The following is a 17,893-nucleotide window of genomic DNA, read 5'->3' as shown; positions in this document are numbered from 1 at the left end:
AGTGTAAAACAGGCAGATATGATCTTAACCACCTGATCTGTGATATACTGTATTTTGAGCCAGTAAAGGCTGTTGGAAATGACTATAAACAATACAAAAAAATCCATTACCATGTAATCCATTTATATCTATATAATAATTAATATAATTTATATGTTCTAGTAAGTATATTATGAGTGTATAACATACATGTATAATAAACTTTAATTGTTTTGTGACTAATGAATCTTATGTGTTTAAACCAATCCTTTGGTCAATAATTGTATTGTAGTATAATATAATGGCAGGAGGGGTAATATTAGTGTTCTGTGTTACTTCTGGAAAGTGGCATTGGTTTAACCAGGCAGAGGACAGTGAATGTGATTGTGTAACTAGACTTTATTCATTTTTATTTAGAAACAGAAGCTTCTCAACCGTGTTCGGGCTGAGGCGATTTCTTTTTTTCGATACAACTTCTCCCGCCTTTGAGAAGACTCTTTCCCATGGTACTGATGAGGCTGGGGTGCACAGAAATACAACAGCAAGTTTATATAAATTTGGGTAGATAAATTTTTGTCCTTCCCAGTACAAGAGAGGGTCCTCCATTCGTCCAATGTTTGGTTCCGACAGGAACCGCTGGACCTCCACAGTGGCATCTGCCGTCACATTCTGGACTCTCCTGGCATGCATGACGCTCTCATCCAAGTGACGCCACAGTTTGTTACCTGAGAAGTACACACAGACCATGTTAGTGAGTGTAATAAATATTGACCTCAAAACCAAATAAAAACTACCTCGGGCTGCAGGTTGAGCATCCTGTGATGTTGATGGCTGATCTGACTCTGGGGTTTGAGCAGACCTAATAACGGCTGCACACTCAGATGTTAGCCTTTTTATAGCCTCTGTGGCTTTGGTTGAGCTGAAAAACCCTATTACCTTAAACCTTGGGTCCAGTAAGGTTGCCAGTGACATGATGCTCATAGATTGAAATGTGTGTAGCCTCTCCCTCAGCTGCCTTATGAGGTGGTCTCCCATTTCCCTCGCCACTGCAGCTGCCGTGTTTGAAATGTCTTCCTGGGCGGCTGTGGCTCAGAGGGTAGAGCAGGTTGTCCACAATACAAGGAAGGTCGGTGGTTCGATCCCCGGCTGCTCCGGGTCACATGTCGATGTGTCCTTGAGCAAGACACTTAACCCCAAATTGCTCCCGGAGGCATAGCCATCGGTGTGTGAATGAGTATTTAGATTAAATCCTGATGGGCAAAGTTGGCACCTTAGTAGCCTCTGCCATCAGTGTATGAATGTGTGTGTGAATGGGTGAATACTGACATGTAGTGTAAAGCGCTTTGAGTGGTCGGAAGACTAGGAAAGCGCTATATAAGTCCAAGTCCATTTACCATTTACCATTCCTGCAGCATCTGCTCCAACATTTTCAGCAGTGGAACCACCTTCGATCCGGAAACATTTTCCTCTGCTGACAACTCCACAGTGGCATCATTAAATGATGACAGCAATGACAGGCACCCACTGACAGTGTTGTACTCCTCTGAGGTCAGTGAGGGGATGTCGGTTTGTAGACCTAAAGCCGCCTCCACTGGCTCTCTGAGGTCCACCAGACGGTGCAGCATGTGGAAGGTGCTGTTCCATCGGGTTTCAACTTCTTGCAGAAGCTTCAGTTTTGGTCTCCCCATATCGTGTTGCACCTGTGCAAGCTTCTCCTTTTAAAAAAATACAGATTAGCAATTAATTCCGTCACAGCAGCGGTAACACAAACAAAATATTAGCATTATCAAAAATTGTAATAAAGTCAAAGAACATACCTTAGCAGTGGTGCTACTTCTGAAGTATCCAACCAGCTTCCTCGCCTTGGTCCGGATGTCAGAGAGCACGAGGGTCAGTTCAAGAGCCTTTTTTACTATCAGGTTCAGTGTGTGAGCTATGCAGATAGTGTGGCGGCGCCTCAGTTCCCTGCCACAGGCAATCATGTTAGCTGCACCATCAGTAACTAGGCATGTTACCTTATTCGTGATTCCCCATTCCTCCATGAGGGAGGCTTTCACACACGCTAAATTTTCAGCAGTGTGTGTGAGAGGGAATTTAAGTACACCTAACAATACTGAACGCAGACGGGTGTTTTCGTCTACAAAATGTCAGGTAACTGCCAGGTACGCATCCATGTTAATGGATGTCCACATATCAGAAGTTAGGCTCACTGCAGCCACCTTCTGCACTATAGCTTTGGCCTTCTCCTTTGCTGAGGTGTATTTCACATCCACCATGGCCTTTAGAGCCTAAAGGAAAGAAAAAAACAGTGCTTAATTGTCAGATGTAATATCAAAATACGTTTTGCTTTATCCATGCACCCGTACACACCTGCCTTGTGGGGAGAACATAGGTAGGGTCTAATTTAGACACTAAGTCCCTAAATCCTACATCCTCCACAATACTGAAGGGCTGTGTATCCTTCACTATCATGGAGACCAAGGCTTCATCCAGCTCTTGTTTTCTGGTGGCTGGAAAAAAGAGAATCTATGTAACTACAGTGTCTGTTACCTTTCTTTTATTTGCATGATTAGCAAAAGTCAACCTAGTAAAATTGAGACAGTATATTTGTAATATTTGTAATGACCTACCTTGGCTGGGTTCACCTCCAGTTGCCTCCCTGTTCTCATGCAAGGCACGGTAATGCCTTAGCATGGATGACGTGTTATTATTGTAACCCAACTCCTTTGAGCACAATAAACACTTCACCTTTGAATGAAAGACAGATAGTGAAAAATTAAGTTTTTGATAAGCAAACTTAATGCACCTGTAATAATGTTATATGACGCCTACCTTATTGGGAGAAATCAGAGCTTGGGATTTAGTTTCAAACAAGTCAGACTGCTGCTTTAAATATTTGGCACTCTCCCATCCATATTATCATACAGCTTGACTGTATGCAAAGGTGTGGGAATGACAAGGCAAAAGCGTGCAGTAAGAATGTTGTTCTTGCTTTTGGCGTGTCATATGTACGCCATGTCATATGTACGCCATGTCATATGTACGCCATGTCATATGTACTGACTGCAATGTAAATACATCCGTGTAAATATGCTACGCTCAGAGCTAGTGACGTAGAATAAAAAGTAAGAAAGACTCCTTATGGTGGGCGGGAGGGGAGGTGGGGAGTTCAACAAACACAGGACTGTCAACAAGGAGACCTGTGTTTTGTTTTGTATGTTATATAAGTGACGTTTGTGATGTGTTTTTATTGACATAGTGTGATGTGTTTACCGTAGTGATGTTACGTTGTTTCCGTACGTATTGTACTTAATTTACGTACTTATTTTAAAGCCAACCATGACGTGTTTCTTAAACCTAACTAAGTGGTTTTGTTGCCCCCTTCTCGTACTACACCTTCATGTGACACTGACATGCTGTCCTCAGGTGGACAGGCGGGTCTATAACATGCTTTGGCGTGATATCAGGTTGTATCATCTCTACGCAAAGCTAAGGTGGGGGGATGGTGGGACATCGAATTGTTAAAAAAAGATTGCATCTCAATCTAAAACTTAATATACTCTAAATAATCCACAAATGAATTCTCTTTTTCTTTTTTCCAAGTCTTTTTTCAATCTCTTTCCATATCTTAGATATTTTTCCATGTCAATGCCATATAGAATAAAAACTCTAACTACTAAGTGAAACCTACACAAATTCCCCTCAAATCATACAATGAAATAGAAAGTGAAGGTAAACAACAAAACCACAAAAACTAGCTTTCTTCAGTTTCACCATGAAGGTTCAAACTAATTCTTCATTTCTGGATTTTTTTTATTATATATATATATATATATATATATAAACTGGAAAAAGAATTGGCAGAGCATTTTGGCAAATTTTTCTTGGGCGCTACCCACATAATCAGCTGTGCTGCTCATCCCACAAATGCATGATCCTTACAAGTTGGACATCATTGTGAAGGTAAATAAACAGGCTTTCCAACGATGTAAAATACAATGCCAATTAGCATTGTAACAGAGAAATAATCGACCAAACACAAGTTTCCGAACTTTTTTCCCCCAGTATATATATATACATAATTTCTGTCACTGATTGCGACTCTTCATCCCACTAAACCTAATCAGTTTATTATCTTCTAGAAATGTGAGAGTTTCAGATGAAATCAGGACTCAAGTGTTCTGTTTGAGAGCGTTTCTGTCCTCCCCACTCATTATAACATCTTTTAAATTGAGTAACTTTGCCATCTGCGGTTCTTCTCCTTGCTGCTGCTTTGGATGCATCTGCCTCGATGATCATGACTCCGTGAAGCAGGACGAGAGCTGACTCAGACACTAACTGGCAGCGATGCTCTGTGGCCTGTATTTACAACAGCTGTTGCTTTTTGTGTTATGTTATTAGAAACATCTGCATCAAAAGCTGGGGCTGAAATATCAAATTAAAATCAGTGTGTTCATTGCCTGAGAATGCTTTATGGTTTAATGAATACTGTAGCCTTATATGCCTTCCTGCTCAGACTGCTTTGAACAGTTGCATCTGGCCCATTACATGCATCTGGCAGAGAAAAGGGAAACATCAGAGCCATATCATAAAACTCTGACAGAGGGGAGTATAATATGTATAATATGTTAAGATATTTCTCTTTTTCACAGGCCAGAGGAAGAACCTGAAGGTACATTAATATCATTTACTTGTAAACCAACAACAGTACGGGAAATAATATGTATAAAATGTTAAGATACTTCTGTTTTTCATAGGCTAGAGGAAGAACATGAAGGTACATTAATATAATGTACTTGTAAACCAACAACAGTATGGGAAATGAATACTTTTTATAATCCAATTCTTTTTTTGTGCATTATCGTTGAATAAAGAGTTTAATATGTATTTGAAATAAAGCTTGAGTTTGTTTTTTTAAGGAGCTTTCTCAGTTACAAAACAAATGTTCACACCACAAAATGGAGTACTGAAACTATTCAGGGGATGGAAGTGTTGAGAAACATCCTGTCAGCTGATTGCTAAGTGGGGTTGTGCGGCATTTAAGTCCAAAGAAAAGCAGCTCTGTTGACACTCAGCTCTAGACACCATCAGGTCAACAGCAGTGGAAGGTCTGTGCTGCAGGTACGAATCATTTGTTGTTGTCATAAAGAAGTTAAATTAGACTCAAAAACATTTTTATTTAGGAAGCTTTGTTGGAAAATTGTTAAATATGATAAAATGCTGGTCATTTTAAATGCTTTTCTTTTCTTTTCTACAGAAATGGAATTGGAAATGGAATTTCCATATGATTATTCCGATGATTATTTTTCCGACTATAACTACACTGAAGGAGGCAACGACACTCCACGCGAGGAGTCCACAGTTTTTCAGCACCAATCAACGTGTTTAAAGGAAGTTGTGTGTGTGTCGTTAATCGTGGTCAGCGTGGTAATTTTTTTGCTGGGCTTCTGCGGAAACGCTCTGGTCATCTGGATTTCTGGCTTCAAGATGAAGAAGACGGTCAACACCACCTGGTACCTGAGCCTTGCCATCTCCGACTTCGTCTTCTGCGCCTTCCTGCCGTTCAGCATCACCAACATGGCGATGGAGGAGTGGATCTTTGGCCGCTTCATGTGCAAATTCACCTCCTCTGTTATGTTCCTCAACATGTTCAGCAGCATCTTCCTCCTGGTCGTCATCAGCGTCGACCGCTGCGTGTCGGTCACGTTTCCAGTTTGGGCACAGAACCATCGCACTGTTAAAAAGGCGTCCGTTGTCGTTTTAATGTCCTGGCTTCTCGCCATCGTGCTGAGCTTTCCCTCCATCATCTTTCGGGAAGTTAGCACTCACATGGGTAGGACCATTTGTTACAACAATTACACATTATACCAACACAGTCACAAGATAGTTGCAGTGAGCCGCTTCCTTGCAGGGTTCATTATCCCCTTCGCCGTCATCATCATCAGCTACTCCATCATCATCCTCAGACTTCGAACCAACAGGATGGCCAAATCCTCCAAACCTTTGAAAGTAATGTCTGCACTCGTCGCTGCTTTCTTCATCTGCTGGCTGCCCTACCACGTCTTCGTCCTACTTGAGCTCAACCATCAAAACTACGACCAAAGCATTTTAATTGCCGGACTCAAAGTAGGCACTTCATTGGCGGCGGCGAACAGCTTCCTCAACCCCGTGTTGTATGTTTTCATGGGCAACGATTTCAAGAAGACGTTCAAGAGCTCCGTGCTCTCAAAGATGGAGAACGCAATGGGGGAGGAGGGCCGCACCACCAGCAGATACCTGTCCAGGTCCAGCTCCATCGACGGCAGAGCTTCTACGCACATCTAGAGACGTTAATCCAAAACAGTTTCACGCCGGGCACTCATGTGACGACAAAAATACTGTTTTCAAATATGCAATTAATTACCACAAGATATGAAATATGTAGCCTATTGATTCACAGTGAGCATTTTTGTTGCACTTTTGTACTGCTGGCAGCATGGAGAAAGCTGTTGCCAATTCAAGCTCACAAACACATAATGTAGTTGAAGAATTTGCGAGCTTGAGCCGATATCTAAACATGCACTTTGCTCATTGTGCACCGCAGGGTGGGCGACATCAATCTCACCCAGCAGAAGGAATGTTTTCAGAGCAGTGTTTGTGGAAGGTTTTAACTGCAGCACGTAGAGGAATTTTAGTTGTAAAATACAAGGACTGTAAAATATGAGGTATATTTTCTGATAATAAACACAGTGAAAAATTTATTATCATTATGTCAAGCATTGTCTGAAATTATATTGAACAAATAGACACTGGAGGTGCTCCTTTTTACAGAAACAATTTGTGTATATTTGCGAACACAAATGGTGGCAATACATTGCAAATTGCAGATACATTTGCAAGACTTGCATTGCTCTTGCATGGATTGCAAGTATGGCATTTATTTTGATTAGTGAAACATATCAAAATGAGCAGGAAAGGAAATAATCTTGTATTGCAAATTTGGTTGGACTGGCTCCAGGCTTTTTGCAGGGAGTATTTGCTCATCAGTTTGTAGAATTGTTTTTTGTACAGTGTTCATTTGACCTCTGAACTAAAATGATAAGCACTAGGCCACAAAATTGGAAACAAACAGAAGATCATGAAGACCAATCACTGAAGGAAAAGAGCCAAGAATGTATTACTGGTATTTCTTTTTCCTGCACATAAAACCTCGGCTGTCCCAAAAGGGATGTTCTGGGGTTTTACTTACAGCACAGTACGCAACTATTTTTGCATCGCAGCATTTATGTAGGTTGTGTCAGACTGGCCCAAATACAAAGTGCAAATGAAAGTGTGGAGGACTGCTGATCAAGTTAGTTCTCATGAATATAAATACCACACACCCAGCTGTTTACCAGTTAACAAAAACAGCTTGTGTTGAATGAACCTGTGTTTTTGTTATTTCATGTATGAGAGCTGTACGGTGGATGTGATTTGTGCAATAAATGTTTATGTTTTCTGAAATAAAGTTGTGTTCTATCAAAATCAGCTTGTGTATCAGTTTCATTTCTCAATATTTAAGTAAAATGTATTAATTTATAATTCATCCGCGGTCATGACAGTATGATCATGTTCAGGAAAACTGTGGCACTTGGATTGGAAGAATTAGAATATTTTATATGCAGTCAAAAAGTGGCAACAAGCATCAGCACTTCATAGACAGCATCATTTATTTCATTGATACCTTACCTGCACTTGCAGTGATAAATGCAATGATATCCCCCCTATCATCACTGCTCACCAGCAGTAAGTAGAGTAGTGTGACCTCTTAGCATTTTTGCCAACACCTCTGAAACCATAAAGGCCAAAGGAGAAATATGAGCTCATCCTATGTTTTGACAAAAAAGTAAAGTGGTGCAACATCTCCAGGGTCAAAATGATTCTTCCCTTAGAGGGTGTAAAATGCACAAAAGGACATGATTAATGTGTATGCGCTGTGAACGGTGAACCCTTGAACAGAAGTAATCTCACTTCCTTCTCAGTAACAACATAAAAGGAATAACAATGACGAGAGTGCCTGGTGATTTTTTTTATGTTGAAACAGCGGAGGGCAGGGGGAAGACCCAGACTGCAGAGGTTACATGGCAGTGAATTACAATGAAACTGGGGCAGTTTACCTTTTTAAAGCTGTATTAATCAATGTTTTATTGTGACAACTGGAGCATGTGGATGGAGACAAAAATGAAGCTAAAATGAGAGTGAATATTGGACTTGCGTCCGTGAGGTGGTCAGAAACAAATACATGATAATGTTGCTCCGTATCTGCTGAATGTGTAAATAGGCAACTGCATGCTAACATGTTCGCCAAAGCTTGTTTTGCTGCCGTCTGTATTTGTCAGTTGCTAGAATTCTGCCCTGCATGGCTCTATGGATGGCAATGCAATTCAGTCTGTTGGTTGCTCCGTCAACCACTTTGGTCCAGACTGAAATATCTCAACAACTATTAGATGGATTGCCATGAAAGTTTGTACAGACATTCATGTCCCCCTCAGGTTGAACCATCTATCGCCACCACCAGTAATGACATTCCCATGATCCTCAGCTGTATGGTGGACATGGTAGACATATATCATATTTAGGGCTGCACAACTAATTGAAATTGTATCAAGATCGCAATATGGCTTTCATCAATTTTTTAAATCGCAGGATGAAGAGGAAATATTTGTTAAATTAAATATTGTGGTGTTACAGAGATGTCCTGGCCTACCCATCATATTCTACAGACTTATGAAAACATCTGTGTTTGGTAAAGATCCCTGCAAAAATCACACCATTATCATTTTAATATGTTCATTACTGAAAATGAGAATAATGATGTAAAAATTACCATTCCCTCGAATATCACAAATCAATTGCGATTAGATATTTTTTTCAAAATCCTGCCGCCCTAATCATATTCCATTAAATATGAAGCTTGATCTCCTGGCTGCCTGACCTTATCTGTGTTATACAGGAAGAATTTGCGCACAGGACCATAAACCCAGTGTGTGTAGTAGTAACTTTTACTCATATATTTACATATGCTGGGTTATATTAAGTATGCTAAGTACTACTGAATAATGGAGGAGCCTGGAGAGACCGCAGTAGTGAGATCCATTTATAATACATTTTCTTTGAACTTCAAAAACACACAATCACCTTTTTTACTAGTCATGTAAATTCCAACGTTTCTTCAGAAATTAGTCGACCATATCACATGATTTTATGTACTCATTTATTGGGCCTTATCACATTACATTCGTTCCATAGAAAATACATTCATATGTGACACCTACGTTCAGAAAGTGCCGGCTTGTCAATGAGAGCGAGAGCCAATAAAGTTTAAAGCATGTGTTAAAAATAGAAACAACTTCTCCCGTTTTGCTCGTTGCAATAGAAATATTGTCGATGCGTCAGCGCACTCTAAAAAAATATATTTATATCATTCTGAAAATGGAAGTCAGTTCATGTTTTCTGGCTCTCAATTACCAGAGTTTTATTTATTTATATACTCATGTATCTATTAATATATTTGTTTATTTTTAAGCATATGGCATAGCACATTGAGTACCGTTATAAGACGTGCTGCTTACAGAATCTGAGCAGAATTTTTCACACTTTTGTAGAGATTCTTTTTAAATTATAAGGAGTAAAATGATTTAACTGCTTCATAGCTCTTCTTACAACAAAACGACAAAACAAAAAACTGTTTTCAATCAATATGAATAACTGTCATAAAATCAACCTATAACGATCACTACTGCTAAAGGTAACCTCCGATCTATAACACGAGTGTAACGCCTAATTCCTCAGTGATCTTTGGGGCAAGTGTTGCACAGCAAAGTGCTTTTTGGATTTCTGCATCGGGTCCAGTGTTAAAAAAACATATTCACAACCAAATTAGTCGACATGTGCACTGCACACCAGAGATAAATAAATGCTGTCGAGATAAATCCTCTTCTCTCCTTGAGTCAGTGCCTTCAAGAGGGATCATTCATCTTCTTGAATACGAGGAGCTGAGTTCTTTACCTCTTCATCATTGAAAACAAGAATCCTCTAAGCTGAATAACTTACAAAAACTTGGAAACACACAGTATCATCATCAGGTAGTTATAGCCTGCATATTGCATTTTTTCCCTCTGACAAAGGGCTAAATGTTTTAAAGTTTTTATGTATAAAATAGTATTTTTCTGTAACTGTGATAGCAGCAGAAGATTCATACATTTTAATGTTTTGATTTCTCATATTTCTCTTTAGCACAAAATAAGCTCATACAACACACTTTGCAGTATTGTATAATATGTTTTGGGTCACTGGCAACTGGTCACCCAGCGCAGTCAGATGAGCCTCTCTGTAGTCACAGCTATTGTACCTTCCTCTTGTTAAGGCATGTGCACATGCCTACACAGCACATGTGCATAGAGCGGGATAAGAAGTGCTTTTCCTCCCCAGTTAAAACTGCCTCTTCTATTAATGCATGAAGCTGCTGAGGTTCAACAGAAAATGAAAGAACATGAATAGAAAATTAAAATAGGAGAGTAAAGAGACTATTATTTCTCACTACAGCTTCAACCTATGTTCATTCATGTAATCCTACAAAATATGGTGCAGAGTCTGTCCAATTAAAGGAGGAACAAAAATAAAATGAGGGGATCACATATATCATCTTGGCATATAGTCCTCTGGAACTCCGGACATGTTCCTTTTCCTCAAGGCAGCGTCTACTGTTCTGATCATTTCGTTGATGTTCGCTCGCATTTCAGGAGTATAGGGGTCATATTCAAGCTTTCGTAGCCCCGATCGCTTGAAGTTTCCATCCTTCTGGCCCTCGACGCAGAGAAGACGGTCCTCAGCAACCTTCAAACCCAGAAACTGGACCATCCCCTTCAGCTGGGAGAACAGGTCCCTCTTCACGTTCTCAAAGTGGACCACGTGGACAACCTTCCCATAATTCAGCCAGTCCAACGTGTGGGATGCCCACCAAGGGGAATAGTTCTTCACAAACTCGGGCCACTCTGCAGGACAAATGAGAGAACAGAAAATAAATCAATAAGGAAACACCATTATATTGTGCAAATTGAAACATGGGAGAAAGAAAAACTACTCGGCTCATTTTACCGAAGAAATGAGGGGCTGTATTTATCAAACCTTTAAGAAAAACACTTTAAAAAGAGCCAGTGAAAGGTTATTTGCTAAAACTGAAGAATAAGGCACATTTATCAAGCAACTTCCTCCTTATTACAGTGAAGTTTAGGAGTAATGTTTTAGAGTAGCTCTCAAGTAGACAGTTAATCACATGCATGTCCAGAACAGGAATAGCAGAATAGTTTGATAAATACAGGCCCCGATCTCATAAGAAAGCATCTACATAATACAAAAAAAAAGATAAAATTGGGGACTGAATAAAGGGAAAGTGAGAGTCATGATAGCCAAATACTGATGTCATTTAGTTTAAGTCTGGCGCAATTCACGGCAGGGTATATGAAGTCATTTCTGAAATAATTTTGACAGTAAAGTCACTCTTGGTTGTCAGTCAAACTGCAGAGGTACTGTAGGAAAATCCTTTGCTTGCAACTTTTACCCATTGATAATCTACTGGCCCATAAAAGCGGCTGCTGGCAGGAGCTGTGCTGCATTAGCACGCATCTTTACTGTTAAGAGAGGTCGTCGTTAAAGTTTAAAGCCTGCTGAGTTGGCAGTGCTGTCTCAGAAACCAATGAGAAAGGCACAGTGGACAGAATATTATATAGAAACACTGAGGAACTGCGTTTCTGACCACACAGGGTCAGTTCTTGTTATCTGGCTTTCAAAAGAATCCAGATCTCACAATAAGAAGGAACCAAAATAATTTCAGCTCTCCCGTGAACATCCTGTTCTGCTAACGTTTGACTGAATATCAGATGTAGTTAAGATACTTATGTTCTTATTAGCAGGGGGTTGACTTTAAAAAACCCAAATAAAGGGGTTTATGTAAGGGCCTTTAACTAAAGCCACCAGATAACAGAATAACAGACTTGTAAAATGACATGCCCTCCAAAATAAAGTTACACTTGCCCCTGAGTTGACTTTATGAGGCCACGCTGGAAGGCATCAGTGTCAGTAACATCATCTGAGCCCCACAGCCTCCCCCCACAGAGGTGAGTGCATCAGATCGTACATGTGGCGCCCCAAACACAATGTCACGCTGACTCTCAAACTGGATCCTCTCGCTGTATTCGAAGTGGCAGCTGTCAAAAAGCTTTTGTCTTTACGGATGTCAGTGCATCATTTCCCCACCAACATAAGGAATAAACATTCATTGGAAACGGCATGCCAAATGTGCTGATGTTTCCAAAAAAGAGAGGCAACTGCTGGGTCGGCAACTCTCCAGCCTCTGGAAAATCGATTAAACCTCACAGAAAGTGAGAGAGACGGTACGCGGACCAGACAAAACCAGTTGCTATGGTTACCAAGACACACTTTAGGAAAGTGAATGCTCTGAGAAAAGCGGAATATGCATTAAATATAGATATATCTCAACAAAGGGCATAATATTTTATAGACAAAGAGTTACTTGACCCAGACGGTTCATTTCTTTAATGATGCCATGAACAACGGCCTTTTTATAACCTTTTTTTAATCATCAAGTAGATCAAAGAGGAATTGACTAAATAGCGCTGACACATTATTAAGTGGTTGCACAATGCAGGATGACGCACTGGACGTAAGACAAAATGTCCAAATGGTCAAAAAGGGACAAATTAAGCATGTAACAATGCACTGTCTTAATATTATATATTATTAACAACATTATAAATCAAGTAGCTAGTGGAAGTTAATTGGATAGATTTACATGTTGTAACATAAAGGAGCTATGGACAAGGCTTAAACATGTTCTGTTCCCACATGCAAACAGCTTTATAAAAGGAATAGTTTGTTTTTTTGGTTAGATAAGAAGTTTGATATCACTCTCACATCTGTCCATTAAATATGGAGCTAAAGCCAGCAGCACATTGGCTTAGCTTAGCTCAACGACTACAAACAAGGGGAAACAGCTATCCTAGTCACCTACCAGGACCTCTAAAGCTCACTCATTAAAATGTTATATCTCGTGCATTTAATCCGTACAAACACGAGGAATAAATACATCACTTCGCCATTCTATGAGGGTTTATGTGGCGGTTTCTTGGCCGGGAGCAGTGACTTCCTGGATGCCTGGCAACTGCTCAGAGCCAAATAAGATATAACATGCTTATGAGTGAGTTTTTCGAGGTGCTAATTTTGTGTTAACTTTAGCTAGCTGTTTTCCCGTTTCCAGTCTTCCAGCTGTTGGCTGTAGCTTCATATTGAACAGACCAATGTGAGACTGGTATTAATCTTCTCATCTAACTCTCCCACAGAAAGCAAACAAACCTATTTCTCAAACTATTGCTCCAAGAGTCTAATCCTCACAACTGGTAAAATGTCAGTGAAGGATGTATACATTTTCTACACACAGTCCCGTCACATTTCCTAATTAAATGTAGCACGAGAGTCTGAGGAACAAGCAGATTTCACCTGGTGGCACAACTCATGATCTGACTCAGAGTGACTGAGGTTGTAATTGTTTCATTTCTCATTTTTAAAAACAGACAGAACATGCTTTATATCACGTTGGTTAAAATGGTTTTGGAACGTTTTCAAAACTTGCCACATCAGTTTATAAGGTCAAAACCACCGAAACAGTCCGAGATTTATTGCTCATTTCCTCCATTTCTTTACCATTATACGTCACCATAGACCATTTCCCAGTTCTTTGAATATTACCACATACTGTCAGAGAAGACAAATTTAGTTTTCCATTTCATTTAATCAGTAGGGCTGGTGGAAGTTTTTTAGAAACAACAGTGCAAGGAATGAGACTCTCATTTGTCCTTCAACAGGATAGAGTTTGGCCTTATGCTCACAGATTCTTACACTTTGCCTTGTAAACTTAAAAACATGTATTTCCTATCTTGACTATCTTGCAGTTAGTTACCAAAAATATGTTTTCACTTTACTCAAAGTCAGCCTAGTTTGAAAGTGTTTTTTTTGTTTGTGTATATCATTGTACAGGATGCATTATTACATACTGTAACCGCTCACCTTTTCCTTTCCAGTGGGCCTGGGAAGCAAATCCAATGTGGCCGCCATATTTTCTGTTAAATTCAGCCATGAGAGCTTTGTAGGGGTTTCGGATCATGAGGACGCTGGAGTCAAAGGATTCGATCTCCTTCTTGCCGCTCTCGTGCGTCTTAATGCAGATCGTCCTCCCACTCCGCCAGTGGTCCCGCTCCCCTTTAAACCCTGTGAAACAATGACGATCCCACCGTGGATATATTTAATCATATCACCGTATTTATTAATGAATGTGTTTGTGAATCATGTCAGGTAGATGTCGATGCATACCTTTATTGTAAAGGGAGCCATCAAAGTAATAGCTGCCGGTGTAGTAGCCTGTGGCGAGTTCTATGAGGTGGCGAGCCCAGGTGTTGCCGGCTCCGGGGAAACTGGCGAGGGCCACCAGCTGCTTGGCACGATTGGGGAGGAAGTGGCGGTCCATGCAGCGGTTATCTGACAAAACATGACAGACAAGCTACATTATGGATTTGTTGTATTATAGAATTACTGAATATTTCTACTGTGATAAACATGGGCATCATCTGTGACCTTGCCTACACATGTGGGGTGAACGATGTTGACAAAGTGAATTATGACGCTGCAAAATATTTGACAAGTTGCTCAACACAATCAAGCTTCAAATAGATACTGAAAGTTAGTCACTTCCTGCTTATCGACTTATGTTCTACTAACAGGGGCTAAAGACAAAGAAGTTGTGAAACATTGGAAGTTTGTGGCAAAGACATTTAACATCATTGGAGAAAAAGGTCATAAAAGGTCTAAATACAGGCATATAGACACATTCTGGTGTTATGTGTTGTTGTGCGTGGGTTAACTCGACTTTTTCCTCTTCATCATATATTGCCTAACAATGCCCACTTACTAATGTTAATGTGTTGCGTTTATACTGGAAAAACACTGAAGTAAAATAGACTATACGTGCAGATTTCGGAGTACAAGGTAAACAATACGTGCAGATTTCGGAGTACAACTTGTCCTGAATATTTACGTGAAGTTCACTTCCCGCTGCAGCTTGCTCTTGTTCTTGTTTTTTTTTTGCTGCACAGCATTAAACCTTCTTTTTGTTTACTGGGCTCTATGTTTCTGCTGATCCAAGCTACAGCTACCCGGTGCTTTGAGGAACACTGTCCACAAAAACGCATATGCTAGAGAAAGACTAATACTAGACTTTGGAAGCGGATAATGATATTTGGGAATAATTAAAAATTGTTAATCTGTTTTTATGTAGATGTTTTTATAAAGACACCTGAAATTTGGTTATCAAAGTGATACAGGTATGTGTGGGACAGATCATTTTACAGCTGAACTAAATAAACCTTCAGATGGTGGTGACAGCTGATAACACCGTAACCCCCTCAGGTTCACACTGTTTGCTCTGTCGGCACTGTTAGCACCGTTAGCTGCGAGCCGCCGCCATGCTGAGAGTCGTGCAGAAGCAATAGAAATGCTACCAATTTTTCAACTTCCTTCGGTTTAGGCAACAAAACAACATAGTTAAGCTTAAGAAAATATCAACTTGGTTAGGTTTAGGCAACAAATCTACTTAGTTAGGTTTAGGAAAAGTGGTTTGGCTTAAAATAACTCCGGAAGTGGCGTTAAGTTACGTGACAAATAAATCAACGTTGACTTCTGGTTAAAAAGGGACCTGAACGCCAGTCTCCTAGGCGAAAGTTCTGTATTTTTAGACCCACCCATCCATCTACCTCGACCTCCTCTCTATGCAGCGTTCGCCGCAATTTATATTATCTGGTTCACAATTACGTGAATTATACACAAATTGTTTTTGTGGGATATATACGAATTACAGTGCATTTCTTTTCGTAGGTATAGCTACGAACAGTGTATGGGGCAGCCTGATGTACTTCCTGCACGCAGGGTGTGACTGACACTTTCCTGACATGCCTCTGATTCTAATGTGCTCTTTATATACTGCTGTGAGCCACCAAACGTTACCTTGAACCTGCGTCTGGTACACCACAAAGTACTCGTCGTTCCCGCAGCTCTCAAACTCTTCCCCGTAGCAGCGGTGGAGACACATGCCCTCGTCCTCCGGCTCATGGAGGGAGAAGAGAGGAGTCGGGAAGCCGCAGTGACATTGATCTCCAGCCAGGACGGCCAGCGTTTTCTCCTGAAATATAGCTGCCATTAAACACGGAAGACAAACTCGTGTGTACAAATGTACGATGCTTGAATCAAAAACCTTCCTCACCCTCTCTGTGCACATGTCCACACATTTGTCCACAGACATGTTTTGGATGACCGCGCTGAAGGGAAGTGCCAGAGTGACATTGTCTGGCCTGTGGAAACACCCTTTGAAAATGGCACTGCCATCTGAAACAGACAGAACAAACCAAAATGTTTCCACCAACAGGAAGAAAAAAACACACACAAAATACTGCAGTTTTATGGTTACTGAGCACAGCTTTCATAAGCTTGGCCTCTATTCACTGACCCCTCATGAAGAGATCCCACTGGGACTCTCCCCCAGTCTATGAGGCCCTGACCGGCCAGGAGACTCAACCAATAGCAGCTCTAACATCCCTGCAGTGTGTTGATGACCTTTAATCTCAGATCCTCTCTCCGGTCTGATGGATAGTCCATAAATCACAACAGCAGAGAGGAGCTGCTGCTTTCTTTCACAGGGAGTTGTTAGTTTAGCTGTAAAATTCTATCTCATATGCTGTGTTGTTTTTTCCTCGATACTAGGGATGCACCGATACCGATCAGATAGCGGGCCGATACTGACTCAAATAGTTGGAACAGGTATTGGCGACAATGAGGCAGATCTATTCAATTCAATTTTATGTTTGTATACTATCTACATTATATACTGGAATTTTAATTCCTGTATAAGTTTTTACCAATTTGTTGCTTCATTAATAAGGTTTACACTTGAATTGCATTTATGTTAATTTCCAAGATCTTTTACCAATTGGCTGGTGTACGATTTATTATGATGTTGCCTTACACATAAAATAATGGTCACAGTCACTTCCACACAGCGAGGCATACACAGGGCTTAATTTGTGCTGGATCCTACCGGAACATGATCCTGGATCTCCCAGACTGGGGCCGGCCCCTATTTAATTGGATCCAGCACCTCCTCTGTCACTATCAAAATCTGTAAATACATTTTGTGTAATATTTAATGTCATCTGCTCTTTTATTTTACATTGAAGTTACTCGTAAATCGCCTGTTTGCCTATTTTGGATGCATCAGCATCTCTCAGCGCTCACTGTTTCTAAGGAAATGTGTTATGATGACTACGAGTTTTTACGCCTTGTGTTGATGGTGCACACACAACTCTGTCACAGCGCTCAGCGTCTCCTCATCTCTTTTTTGTGTGCGAGTGTAGACGTACCTCAGTGTTACGTTTGCGGGCTCTCTCCCCCTAAACTGCGGCATATTGAGGTCGATGTCTGTGCGCATTATGCACCGCCTTTCGTTTTTTTGGTTTAGTTAAAAGCATTATTTTTTTAAGATTCCTGTGTTAAATATTCAAGTCCAGCCTTAATATAGCTTACAGTATACTGTATATACTATATAACTATCAGCCCCACAGCTAGTGGTGAAATGAGCATGGTCAATTATGGTTCCTATCGTTGTGTGCGTAGTGTTTACTTGACTCTATTGTCATGTCAGAAGATGCAACAATATTTTCTATCGGTGCGCTGCTCATAGCGTTGTTTAGTTTCAGCACAGCAGCACCCTACTGCAGGTGCAGTCGGTGTGCCAGGCACTGTGGTTCATGCAGCTTATTAATTAAACACTGGTATT

General features: G+C 40.5%; 2 protein-coding genes across 4 annotated transcripts in view; one reads left to right on the top strand and one right to left on the bottom strand.

Annotated features, from left to right (window-relative positions):
• Window positions 1–5,045: 5,045 nt before the first annotated feature.
• Window positions 5,046–7,485, top strand: cmklr1 (chemokine-like receptor 1). 3 transcript variants are annotated; one of them, XM_074637994.1, is made up of 2 exons: window positions 5,046–5,100; window positions 5,237–7,485. In XM_074637994.1, the coding sequence occupies exon 2, from the start codon at window positions 5,239–5,241 to the stop codon at window positions 6,301–6,303; it is 1,065 nt and encodes a 354-aa protein (XP_074494095.1). In that variant the 5' UTR covers window positions 5,046–5,100; window positions 5,237–5,238; the 3' UTR covers window positions 6,304–7,485. The 3 variants fall into 3 exon arrangements, with proteins under 3 accessions (XP_074494095.1, XP_074494096.1, XP_074494094.1); XM_074637995.1 differs by having other exon boundaries at window positions 5,051–5,113; XM_074637993.1 differs by lacking the exon at window positions 5,046–5,100 and having other exon boundaries at window positions 5,230–7,485.
• Window positions 7,486–9,194: 1,709 nt separating this feature from the next.
• Window positions 9,195–17,893, bottom strand: part of wscd2 (WSC domain containing 2) — a 42,060-nt gene continuing 33,361 nt past the window's right edge. The window contains exons 5-9 of the mRNA XM_074637992.1: window positions 16,325–16,446; window positions 16,069–16,243; window positions 14,383–14,547; window positions 14,080–14,280; window positions 9,195–10,991 (exon numbers count right to left, since the gene is read on the bottom strand). Coding sequence (XP_074494093.1) covers window positions 10,639–10,991; window positions 14,080–14,280; window positions 14,383–14,547; window positions 16,069–16,243; window positions 16,325–16,446 — 1,016 coding nt within the window. The 3' untranslated portion in view covers window positions 9,195–10,638. The remainder of the gene's footprint in view (window positions 10,992–14,079; window positions 14,281–14,382; window positions 14,548–16,068; window positions 16,244–16,324; window positions 16,447–17,893) is intronic.

This window comes from Sebastes fasciatus, chromosome 6 (assembly GCF_043250625.1).
Source record: "Sebastes fasciatus isolate fSebFas1 chromosome 6, fSebFas1.pri, whole genome shotgun sequence".
Lineage (NCBI taxonomy): Eukaryota > Metazoa > Chordata > Actinopteri > Perciformes > Sebastidae > Sebastes > Sebastes fasciatus.
The sequence above is the reverse complement of the archived record's forward strand: the minus strand, read 5'-3'. Positions and strand labels throughout refer to the sequence as shown.